Below are 12,906 nucleotides of genomic sequence, written 5' to 3' on the forward strand. Positions count from 1 at the left end.
GTCCAAGATATGCGGCCGATGACACAACCACAAATTTGATCATTGAACTACGGCCTAGGGTGTCCTGCTGCCAAGTGGACACTCTTATGTCTGAACATGGTGTTCATTATGGACAATCCATGACACGCCAGAAGTCCAATAACAGACCACCACTTGGGTTCCGGTGGGCAGGGGGCCATTCCTCCTTATCACGCCCCTCCAGGTCTCACTGTCATTGCCCACATGGGCGTTGAAGTCCTCCAGCACAACGAGGGGACTCCCCAGCGGTGCACCAGTGCACCCCCTCCAAGGACTCCAAAAAGGGTGGGTTCTCTGAATTGCTGCTTGGTGCATGGGCACAGACAACAGTCAGGACCCGTCCCTCAACCCGAAGGCGGAGGGAGGCTACCCTCTCGTCCACCAGGGTAAACCCCACCGTACAGGCACCGAGTCGGGGGCCAATAAGTATGTCCACACCTGCTTGGCGCATCTCACTTTGGGCAACTCCAAAGTGGAAAAGAGTCCAACCCCTCTCAAGAGGACTGGTAACAGAGCCCAAGCTGTGCGTGGAGGTGAGCCCGAGTCTGAACTTCTCAACCTCACACACTAGCTCGGGTTCTTCGGCCGTCACCCAGCTCACTCTGCATCTGACCTCCTTAGCCCCTCCCACAGGTGGTTAGCTCTTGGGAAGGGGGACCCACGGGGACCCACGTTGCCTCTGCGGGCTGTGCTCGGCCGGGCCCCATGTGTGTAGAACAGGCCACCAGGCGCTCGCCTTCGAGCCCCACCTCCAGGACTGGCTCAAGAGGGGAACCCCGATGAACTGCGTCCGGGCAAGGGAAACTTAAGTTTATTTTTATCATCATATGGGGGCATTTGTTCCTTGCTTTGTTTGGTCCCTGACCTAGGACCTGTCTGCCATGGTTGACCCTAACAGCCCCAGAAAACTTAGCTCCTATCCTCATCGGGACACACAAACCCCTCCACCACGATAAGGTGATGGGAGGGGTAGTGTTTTATTGTGCAAAAGTATTCTTCAGTAATTCAGAATTGAGAAACAAAATTCATCCATCCATCCATCCATTTTCTGAGCCGCTTCTTCTAACTAGGGTCGCGGGCGTGCTGGAGCCTATCCCAGCTATCATCGGGCAGGAGGCGGGGTACAACCTGAACTGGTTGCCAGCCAACCACACCCACAGTCACACCTTTGGGCAATTTAGAGTTGTCAATTAACCTAGCATGCATGTTTTTGGGATGTGGGAGGAAACCGGAGTGCCCGGAGAAAACCCACGCAGGCACGGGGAGAACATGTAAACTCCACACAGGCGGGGCCGGGGATTGAACCTCAGAACTGTGAGGCAGATGCGCTAACCAGTCGACCACCGTGCCGTGCCGCCTGAGAAACTAAATCCCTCTCCATATTTCTTCTGGCATGCATTTGGCTTAACGGGGGGTAAAGCTTCTCACGGTTTAAGGATCGTAAACAAGTGGCAGGTCTAATAGCAACGATTCTCCTCTCAATAAAAACGCAGCTGTTGTAAACATGCTGCTGGTGAAGGCACAAACAACAAGCGCCAATATTCTTTGCCAAAGAATGACACACTGAAAACTGCTGCAAACTGTCCACGATGGCTTTGCCCAAAGCACAATGAACACTAAATGACAAAAAGGGTGGAAAAGTATAAATTAATGAGACAATTAAGAGGCATTGAAATTTGAAAGTAAAATGTGAAAATTAGCAAGAGCTGTTGTATACATGCTGTCAACTGACGGTTTCCTCTTTCATCTCTCCACTTCTTAATCTATGGAAGTTGTCAGACATGACCTTCGAGATAGACGGCAATTGTCGCATTGGGCTCGATATTTGTTGACTGCGCAACATGCGCCAGAGTGAAAATGGTACACATCTTGATTTTCGTATCAGCGTAAGGATCGCTGCACTTGTTTGCCTATTTAGCAGACCGGTCTGCGCCAAGCTGGACAGTGTCGGCGCAGCGAGGGTGTGCCCTTGGAGATGCGCTTGGCAGAGTAAGATTTTGTTGTCAGAAGTCTGAACTTAAGCCTGCACATACCACGTAGGGGATGTAAAATGTTTTTGGTGAACCTGATCAGTGTAGATGCAGCCAGAAAGACATGCAAGATCCTTAGACGTGTGTGGTGGACACATTTCGGTCACTAGCGATATTTCACCAGCTCTGTATTTAATAAGGGTATACTTATGGTGGCCGACAGGGGGCAAACGGCCAAACGCTGTGAGCACTGGAATGCAACAAAGCAAATGCAACACAAAAGCTGCTGCAATCACAGAAACGAAGCAGAAGCAAAAACTTACAAACCAAAAAACAAAATGCAAAAGACAAATGCTGCAAATACCAAAAACACAAACCCAAAAACAACTGCAAGGCAGAAATGCTGCAATTGCACGCCACCAAATGGAAGTATGCCAGCCATGCCACTGGGGGGCGCGATGGACCAGTCCTGTGATACCAAACCCTCTTGAAAGACGTGAGTGAGATTCCCAGGAAAAGGCTGGGGAACTTTTTTCTTTTGAAGAGGAGAATAAAAGGGTACGTTTTACCTTACAGGTACTGTATATCTTTTTATAAAAGATATCATGAAAAACATACCTTTTCATTCTCATCAAAGGTTCTCCAACTTCTTTCTCTTATATTTTTATGTTTGCAGCTATATGATGTCACCATGCCAGACTATTTGTGCTGCTTTTAAAGAAGAATCATCATCTTTTATTGTCATGAACATGCATGCATGCACACGAAATTTGTTCACAGTGAACACATACACGTTAGTGGAACACACTCGGACATGAAATAACCCGCTTCGATTGAACAGGATTGAAGTCGGCTGTGGTGACACCCATACCAGCGCAGACGTTCCATTTTAAATCCACTGTGGGTCCTCCAGTTCACAAAAGTACTAGAATCTGGTCTAGGCCGCCTCCTAGTAGAGTGGGCAGACGATACACGTGGAGTGGATCAGATGTATGTCATTCGTAAATATGTGAACAGCGGACATCGAACTCCTTGAATCATTGGAGAAAGCAATTCATTGAAAGCATCATCATTATTAGCCAATTTAATTTTTTTTAAATCACCCCACTCGCCAGCACCCAGCTCGAGGGTGGAGCGGGTGCATGCATTAACAATCGTGCATAGGTGGGGATGGATTCATAAGGTTCGCAGGCATATTTAAGTCGCCCGCGGTTATCACCAGCTCATACTGTATATAATCACATTATCTTTTGCCACACCGGCCAAGTGACAATGCTCCGTCCCACACGGATCACTCTCCCCATGCATGCGAGACAGTCGTCGGTGCCTCACCTAAAGGGAATGAATGAAATACGACGCTTTGATTGGCGGCGAATAAAGTCGGCTGTGTTTACCCCCTCCACCGCAGACAGCTCCTTTTGTTAAATATGACAGCAGCGCGCTTCTATAAGATTACAAACATCCGGTCTAACCTGACCACTGGCTGAGTTACGACATGGGCTGTGCCGGATTTGCACTTGTCATGAAAATACCGCCCCATGTCTTTGGATGATGTGTGTATTTAAAGTATGTGTAAATACAATAAAATATCATTCATATTGACTCTTGTCGGTCCTTACTCTGCTTACATAGTTGTACAAACAAGAATGAAAAAAAAAACTCCCTCACACAAAACTGTAAACAGTCAATTGACATTTCAAAACTCTTTGTTGATATCCTTTGCATCCGAAAATCAAAGCTCTTCGTTTTCTGTTTCCTCCAGCAGTGAGCCTACTAATTAAAGGACTGTCAGACATGGGGAAGCAGAACAGCAAGCTCCGTCCTGAGGTGATGCAGGACCTGCTGGAGAGCACTGACTTCACCGAGCATGAGATCCAGGAGTGGTACAAAGGCTTCTTGCGGGATTGCCCCAGTGGAAACCTGTCCATGGAGGAGTTCAAGAAGATCTATGGCAACTTTTTCCCTTATGGAGATGCTTCGAAGTTTGCAGAGCATGTCTTTCGCACATTTGATGCGAATGGTGATGGGACAATAGACTTTCGGGAGTTCATTATTGCTCTAAGTGTGACGTCACGTGGCAAGCTGGAGCAGAAGCTAAAATGGGCCTTTAGCATGTATGACCTAGATGGAAATGGGTACATCAGTAAATCGGAAATGCTGGAGATTGTACAGGTGAGTAAGTCATCTCTATGTTGTGCACAAGGGCTAAAATACTGAATTTACCATTTCAATTTAATTCCCAACTCCTATTTCATCATAGTCTCGACCAAAGAGGTAATTCAGCTACACACTAAATGCAGCACTAGTCACAGCAATGTTTGTAGTAACAGCTAACCACAGTATCTATAACAAACCCTTTATGAGATTAGGACAAAAATTGCTGGTGATAAAGGAGGACAGTTTTGCTCAAAGATGTAAGAGGCTCTTATATCTATGGAAGTGCAGATGTGCATCAAATTACCACACTACCCGCAAAGAAAACATCCGTTTAGTGAGAAGAAGAAAAAAGCATTTAGGCAACCATTAACATATGAAAGTGGTTTTAGCAGGCATTCATTCAATGCACTCTCCCTGAGACGGCTTTTAGTCCCACGTAAAATGTTTTCGTCTTAGAGGGAATGGGCGTCAACTCCATATCCATGTACAGTGTTCTAATCTACCTACTACATTCAACATCTAAAGCATCACTTCATTATATGTAATTGTAATCGTTTAATTATTGTCGTTACTTTTTACTTAACGACTGGGAGTAATCTCATGGTTCCACAGCCTCGGTGAGGCAAGTGTCTTCCATTTTGGCATTAGTTTATGTTACCAAATGTGGTTTCTTGCCCTATAAAGAGATCTCATATGGGGTTAGAAAAGCAATCATAATTGCTCTAATAACATTGTAGGTAAATGTCCAGGGGATGTTCTAAATATTCAGTTTCCTCCGAGACTGACTTGGGGTCCCGAAGGGGAATGATTGGTCAAGTATTGACTGGAGCATTCCTCTAGTGTTGCAATGGTGTTTACTTAAAAAATAAAATTTTAAAAAATAACATAAAATATATATATATATATATATATATATATAGACAGTATGAACAAGAAACTGAAGGAGAGCGCTGGAATGGTATTTCCTGGAGCTCCAAATGTAAACACCATCAGATGAAAGACTCCTCCTCTAAAGCATACTAAACACACTGTAACAAGAGCTAAGTGGCCCTCTCTGGCTTCACATTAAGTCAAGAGACATAATGTCGCTTCTGTAAGGGAGGAAAGAAGGAAAGAGTAATAGCTACACATCATGCTGACAGAGGGAAAGTACATAGTAAGCGTAGAAATAAATATTGTATAATGTGAAATATCTAGCAGGTTGTATTTTTTTTATGAAAGATGACAAAGGTGCTTATGCAACGCTATACTAAACTGTGAGAGCATTCATGTGTAGCCATGGCTACATGCAAGGATCACATTGTTCGGCCTGGTCTTCACTGATGAACATGTAATGATAGCGGAGCATTGGTTCGGATTTCAATATTTATACTCGTGCATACTTTGAATCACTAATAGAAGCAGTGGCAACCCCAGCTTGCTATTCTGTCTCATGCAAATGCTGAATACAGCCCATGTTACCGTGATGACTGGGGGCGGAGCTAAGCCCCCAAAATCGGATGTTTGGTTCCCGGTCTGTCACCTCTCAAGTGGCTACTTTGCAGTCTTGCCTCAATTATTCTCTTTACAACTATCCATACAGTTTATCCTCCTCACCCATAAGTTTCGCTGGACAGAGTTCATTAAATGAAAGTTCATGAAGTCGTTCATATTTTGGGTGAAGGTGAATTGAACTTAGTTCATTTCTGCCTGATGAACGTTATTGAGAAAACTGTCATTCTGGCGTCAAAGAATGTTTTTTGAATGAAAATTCATTTTCATTCAAGATTGCCAGGTTTTGCTAAGGACTTCCAGGGCAAACTCATCTGGAAACACTATATCAGAATCAGAATCATCTTTATTTGCCAAGTATGTCCACAAAAACACACAAGGAATTTGTCTCCGGTAGTTGGAGCCGCTCTAGTACGACAACAGACAACAGTTACATTTTTGTGACATAAAGACATTGACAGAAAACAGTCACTGAGCAATAAAGGGTTGCTAGTTGTCTGGTAATGCCGGTGCATTTTTATTTATTTATTTATTTATTTTTTGACAATTGTGCAAAAGATGCAGAGTCCTCTAGCACTGAGAGCAGTTCGAATGACTAATATTGCAATAGTCCGGTGCAATGACCATTGTGCAAAGGGCGCTGAGACTTCAAGGAGAGTATGCGGTTTAAAGTGACGAGTAGTGCGATCATCTGGGACAATGTTGATTGTGCAAATGTTGCAGATACTCCTCAATCAGTGTGCAAGTGGTTCAGATGCTACTCTGGCATGAGTGGCCAGTATTGGTCAACAACAGATTTGCAAATAGTGCAGCGTGGCGAGACTACTACAGTGAGTGCACGAGTAATATATAATTGGCCCCACAGAAATGTGACAACAAACTCAAGTCAAAAAATTGCCAGCACGTTGTAATGGAATTGTAGGTTAGCTGTTTAAGAAGTTGATCTCAAAAGGGAAGAAGCTGTTGGAATGTCTGCTAGTTATAGTTTGCATTGATCGGTAGCGCCTACCTGAGGAAAGGAGCTGGAAGAGCCGGTGACCGGGATGTGGAGGGTCCGAAAGGATTTTGCACGTTCTTGTCTTAGTTCTGGCAGCGTGCAAGTCCTCAAGGGTGGGTAGGGGGTACCGACAATCCTTTCAGCAGTTTTGATTGTCCGTTGCAGTCGGAGTTTGTCCTTTTTTGTAGCAGCACCAAACCAGACTGTGATGGAAGAACACAGGACTGATTCGAGGACGGTGTGTAGAACTGCCTCAACAGCTCCTGTGGCAGGCCATGCTTTCTCAGAAGCCGCAGGAAGTACATCCTCTGCTGGACCTTTTTGAGGACGGAGTTGATGTTGGTCGCCCAATTCAGGTCCTGAGAGACTGTAATTCCCAGGAACTTGAAGGTCTCGACGGTTGACACAAGGCAGCTGGACAACGTGAGGGGCAGCTGTGGCGAAGGATGCCTCCTGAAGTCCACGATCATCTCTACAGTCTTGAGCGTGTTCAGCTCCAGGTTGTGTCGGCCGCACCACAGCTCCAGGCGCTCCGCTTCCTGTCGATATGCAGACTCGTCACCGTCCTTGATGAGGTCGACGACAGTGGTGTCATCTGCAAACTTCAGGAGTTTGACAGCCAGGTGCTTGAAATTAGTCAGCGATTGGAATGCATGCCAAACTGATTTAGAGTCGTTAGTGCTAAACCGTTTTTCCAACTTTGCTGCATAGTTCCTCTTTGCAATGTTAATTTCTTTAGTCAGCTGGCTTCTAGCTCTTTCTTATACAGGGCCCTGTCCCCTCTCTGATATGCGTCCTCCTTAGCTTGGCGAAGCTGCTTAAGTTTGGCAGTGAACCACGGCTTGTTGTTGTTGAATGTGTGAAATGACTTTGTTGGTACACACACATCTTCACAGAAACTGATACAGGATGTGACAGTGTCTGTATATTCATCCAGGCTGCCAGCTGAATTTTCAAAGACACTCCAGTCTGTGCAGTCTAAACAGCTTTGAAGTTCCATCTTTGCTTCATTGGTCCACTTGTTCACTGTTTTCACTGTAGGCTTTGCACATTTAAGTTATTGCCTGTAGGTCGGTATTAAGTGAATTAAGCAGTGATCAGACGAGCCCAGGGCGGCACGAGGTATAGCACGGTATGTGTTTTTTAGCGAAGTATAGCAGTGGTCTAAAATGTTATTTTCCCTGGTAGGACAGTCAATCTGCTGCTTGTATTTAGGGAGTTCGTGGTTGAGTTTAGCTTTGTTAAAGTCCCCGAGAATAATGAGGGGTGAGTCCCGGTGTTATTTTCCGTTCCGTTGAGCGTTAGCGGTGCGGCGTTCGTGTTAGCTTGAGGCGGAATATAGGTGCCAGCGAGAACGAATAATGCGAACTCACGCGGCGAGTAGAATGGCTTACAGTTCAAAAACAGCGATTCCAAATGCGGGCTGCAGTGTGTGCTGAGCTCCGTGATGTACGTACACCATTTTTCGTTGATATAGAAGCATATCCCGCCGCCTTTTGTTTTTCCCGATGATTCCATGTCGCGGTCTGCTCGGTGAATACGGAAGCCGGGAAGTATGACGGCGCCATCGGGTTCAGCGTCGCAAAGCCAGGTGTCCGTAAAGCACATGGCGGCGGAACGTCCGAAGTCTTTACTGGTCTTGAACAGGAGATGAAGCTCGTCCATTTTGTTGGGTAGGGAGCGTACATTCGCGAGGTGCATCGACGGGAACACCAATCTGTATCCTCTCATGCGGAGTTTCACCTGGATGCCGGCTCGCTTCCCTCTGTGACGTCGCCTCCGCCTCCATGCGCCGAAGACCGGGGACGCCGCTCCGGTGAGTAACTCGGGGAAAAAACTGAGCGGATTTGCGAAAGTTGGTGAAAGAAAGTCCGGAGTAGCCTCCTTGATGGTTAGCAAGTGTAAGTGAGTCATGTAATGTCTCCAAAGACAAACGAAAAACACAAAAACAAAAACAATACTAGAGAGCGCGTAACCGAGGCGACCACACTGGTAGGCGCCATCTTGGAAATATATGAGCCTTCATACTGTCAGGGATAAACGCCGTACTTGGCAACCGGCGTTCATGTTTACATTCGGCAGTCATGTCGCAGCAGCCTGTGTGCGCAAGGTGTGTTCAGGGACACTGCGTAAATAGGAGTGAATGTGTTCTTTGGTTGTTTTGTCATGCAGTACATCATTGTAAAAATTGATTACTAGGAAAATTATTTGTATCAGAATGCTTTAGTTAAAACAAAGTGCGATCACACTGTCATAATGTGGAATGTATTCTGTTTTGTAATATACGACATGTTAGAGCGTCTGCCTCACAGTTCTGAGGACCGGGGTTCAATCCCCGGCCCCGCCTGTGTGGAGTTCCCATGTTCTCCCCGTGTCTGCGTGGGTTTTCTCCGGGCACTCCGGTTTCCTCCCACATCCCAAAAACATGCATGAATTGGAGACTCTAAATTGCCCGTAGGTGTGAATGGTTGTTTGTTTGTATGTGCCCTGCGATTGGCTGGCAACCAGTTCAGGGTGTACCTTGCCTCCTGCCCGATGACAGCTGGGATAGTCTCCAGCACGCCCGCGACCCTAGTGAGGAGAAGCGGCTCAGAAAATGGATGGATGGATGAATGAATGAATGACACGGTGGACGACATGTTAGAGCGTCTGCCTCACAGTTCTGAGGACCGGGGTTCAATCCCCGGCCCCGCCTGTGTGGAGTTTGCATGTTCTCCCCGTGTCTGCGTGGGTTTTCTCTGGGCACTCCAGTTTACTCCCACATCCCAAAAACATGCATGGTAGTTTAATTGACAACTAAATTTCACGTAGGTGTGAATGTGAATGGTTATTTGTTTGTATGTACCCTGCGATTGGCTGGCAACCAGTTCAGGGTGTACCCCGCCTCCTTCCCGATGATTATTGGGATAGGCTCCAGCACTCTCGCGACCCTTGTGAGGATAAGTGGCTCAGAAAAAGGATGGATGGATGTTACCTCATTTTTAAATAAATGTCACGCAATTTTATTATCTTGCCATGTTTTGAGTGCCCCACAAGATAACCACCCTCCTTTGAAACTTAATTAGTTCATTATAGTTGTTCTGATTGTTCTATACAAAAGAATCTATATGAATAAATTAACTAATTCCCTGCCAATGCCTACCAAAGATGTCATTAAGAATCCATCTATTCCCTGCCAATGGCGTCTAAAAACGTCAATGCCGTTTTTTAACGGGGATGGGTGGGGGAGGGTCTTATGCAGTTTATGTGTGATCGTCAATCCTCTGGATAACTACACAGGTTCTGCTTCGAGCAGAAGTAGTGACTGGTTTCAAGGAGAATGACAACCACACAAGCTCCCATTCAATGCCAACAGAAGAATAAAATAAGATGTGGATAAAACTTTGCTAGATTTGATGCGCAAGGTAATACAAATTTGGACTATTGAGCAAACGGTGGAGGAGGAGAATTTGGAGGAAAAAAGTGCAACTGTGGGAGGCGCATTTTTTCATTCATTTTCTCTAATGTAAATTCTGTACATAGTTATACTTGTAAATAAATTATTTTTCAGTCAAACATACTTTCTCAGTGTTGTTTTATGTTCAGATGTTTGAGATTTTCACAAAAAAAAAAAATCTTAGTGTCAAAATCATTGTTCTGCTTTCACAAAAAGGCTGTTTTCTGTTTTTTCTTCCAGAAACAAATTTTGTAGCCTATATTTGACTGCTGATTACTAAAGAACGGTATAAGCTAGAAACAAACAGGTTTCTTTTCTGATGAAAGAAGAGAGTCTGATCTTTCAATTGGTGGTTTTGGTGTTTACATCATCATAGTACATAATATTCTGCGGGGCTTGGAAAATCAGTGAAGTTGTTTGAAAATGCCTGGCAGGCTCGGGGTTCCCTGCTCAGGAAACGGCTGGGAGTGAATGAGTTAATGGTAGCTGTAACATGCAAACTCCACACAAGCCAGACTGGGATTTGAACCACGGTCAACAGAACTGTGAGGCAGATGTGCTAACCAGTCATCCACTGTGCCGTCGACATTTTCACTTGCCATGTGAAATAGATACCATCAGTAGACAAGTAATTTCAAGAGTGAACAGAATTTTATGTGAATCGTGTTGTTACCATGGGAATGCTTGGAAGTAAATTTGAGGTAGCAAAACCCTTTGCTCGATCCCCATTTCGACCAAGCAGTAACAGATTGGGTCTGTACAAGTATGCATTTTTTTTACATTTAGAAACATTATGACGAGTACCTAATAACTAGGGAAGTAACAATATTCATGATACAGTGATATCGCAAAAATAAAAGTGCCTCGATAACATCATGGTCTTGTGATTAAAATTTTGTTTTGGAGCGGCTATACGAAGTTATCCAATTGTACTTAATTGCTCCAAAAACTGTTTATTTCCAAGAAAGAAAGTATTTTTATTCATCAATTTATGCCAGTGAGGCACAGTGACAGACAGAACAAAGAAATGCTCTTCTATGAGATGGCAGGAAGTTCATACAGTAATTAATGTATCCACTTTTTGTGACATTTTTGTTTGTCGGTGTGCCGTGATATTTTTCACCTGTAAAGTATGTGCCTTGGCTCCATAAAGGTTGGAAAACACTTCCTTAGCGGATCACGTATGAAGAAGTTCAACGTACAAATCATAAATGGCTAATGGATCACGAACGAAGAAGTTCAACGAACGAAACACTCGTGGCTCACGGATCACAAATAAAGAAGTTCAATGAACGAATCACCCGTGGCTAATAGTACATTCAGTTCACTTTTTGTGTGCACGGTGCGGCCTGACGCTGGCTATTCATTGGTCATTCGCTGAAGTGAGTGACAACACTGGAAAATTGCAAATTACATGCATGATGTTTAGTGAAGTCCCGTCCCCGCCTGAATGCTGGCTGCTCATTGGTCAGTCGTTGCAGATTCAGAAGTGAGAGACAGAACGCGACCGCAGTTCCGTTCCCACTCCCAGCAGACTCACTCACGGCAGCGGCCAAGCTCAAACAACGAATAATTTCATAAACTGATTCAGTTCAGTACATTCACTAAAAAGATTTGTTCTTTTGAACGAACACTAAAAGGCTGCGTTGGGAGAGATGCAGAAACAACTCGGTGCCCCGAGTCCCTCCCAAGGCTGCAGCGTAGCTGCTATGCCAGTCTGAGCGTCGTGTAGCAATCTATTGAGCAAGAGGCGCTTTGTTGTTCGTACCGGCCTTCGTCCCAGAAAACGTTGAACCACGGGCCCGCATCGGCTGCTAGTTGACCTGCACTTCGCGAAGCCACATCCCGGCCTAGAAGAGATGATCCGCCGAATTATTTAAGCATTGTAACAGTAGCACTCTTTAGTGTTGTGTTAAACATAAATAAAAACAAAATACATCCATCCATCCATTTTCTGAGCCGCTTATCCTCACTAGGGTCGCGGGCGTGCTGGAGCCAATCCCAGCTGTCTTCGGGCAGGAGGCGGGATACACCCTGAACTGGTTGCCAGCCAATCGCAGGGCACATAGAAACAAACAACCATTCGCACTCACAGTCATGCCTACGGGCAATTTAGAGATACAATGATTTTCAAATCATGTTCAACCTTTATTTAATGGACTACACTACAAAGACAAGATATTTAATGTTCAAACTGATAAACTTTATTGTTTTTAGCAAATAATCATTAACTTAGAATTTGATGGCTGCAACACGTTCCAAAAAAGCTGGGACAGGGTCATGTTTACCACTGTGTTCCACAACTTTTCTTTTAACAACATTCAATAAACGTTTGGGAACTGAGGACACTTAATTGTTGAAGCTTTGTAGGTGGAATTCTTTCCCATTCTTGCTTGATGTACAGCTGCAGCCATTCAACAACAATATTTTATGCTTCATAATGTGCCACACATTTTCAATGGGAGACAGGTCTGGACTGCAGGCAGGCAGGCCAGTCTAGCATCCGCACTCTTTTACTACGAAGCCACACTGTTGTAACACGTGCAGGATGTGGTTTGGCATTGTCTTGCTGATATAAGCAGGGGCGTCCATGAAAAAGATGTTGCTTGGATGGCAGCATATGTTTCTCTAAAACCTGTATGTACCTTTCAGCATTAATGGTGCCTTCACATATGTGAAAGTTACCCATGCCATTGGTACTAACACAGCCCCATGCCATCACAGATGCTGGCATTTGAACTTTGTGTTCATAACAGTCCGGATGGTTCCTTTCCTCTTTGGCCCGGAGGACACGGCGTCCACAATTTCCAGAAACAATTTGAAATATGGACTCGTCG

At 44.9% G+C, this 12,906-nt stretch overlaps 1 protein-coding gene across 3 annotated transcripts in view; it reads left to right on the forward strand.

The window, feature by feature from the left end:
* LOC133401143 (neurocalcin-delta A) overlaps window positions 1-12,906 on the forward strand; it is a 65,178-nt gene that overhangs the window by 41,925 nt on the left and 10,347 nt on the right. For 2 of the 3 annotated variants that reach the window (XM_061673710.1, XM_061673712.1), the window contains exon 2: window positions 3,751-4,160. In XM_061673710.1, coding sequence (XP_061529694.1) covers window positions 3,783-4,160 — 378 coding nt within the window. In that variant the 5' untranslated portion in view covers window positions 3,751-3,782. The remainder of the gene's footprint in view (window positions 1-3,750; window positions 4,161-12,906) is intronic. The other variant, XM_061673711.1, reaches the window with a different exon arrangement.

This window comes from Phycodurus eques, chromosome 4, assembly GCF_024500275.1.
Source record: "Phycodurus eques isolate BA_2022a chromosome 4, UOR_Pequ_1.1, whole genome shotgun sequence".
NCBI classification, from domain to species: domain Eukaryota; kingdom Metazoa; phylum Chordata; class Actinopteri; order Syngnathiformes; family Syngnathidae; genus Phycodurus; species Phycodurus eques.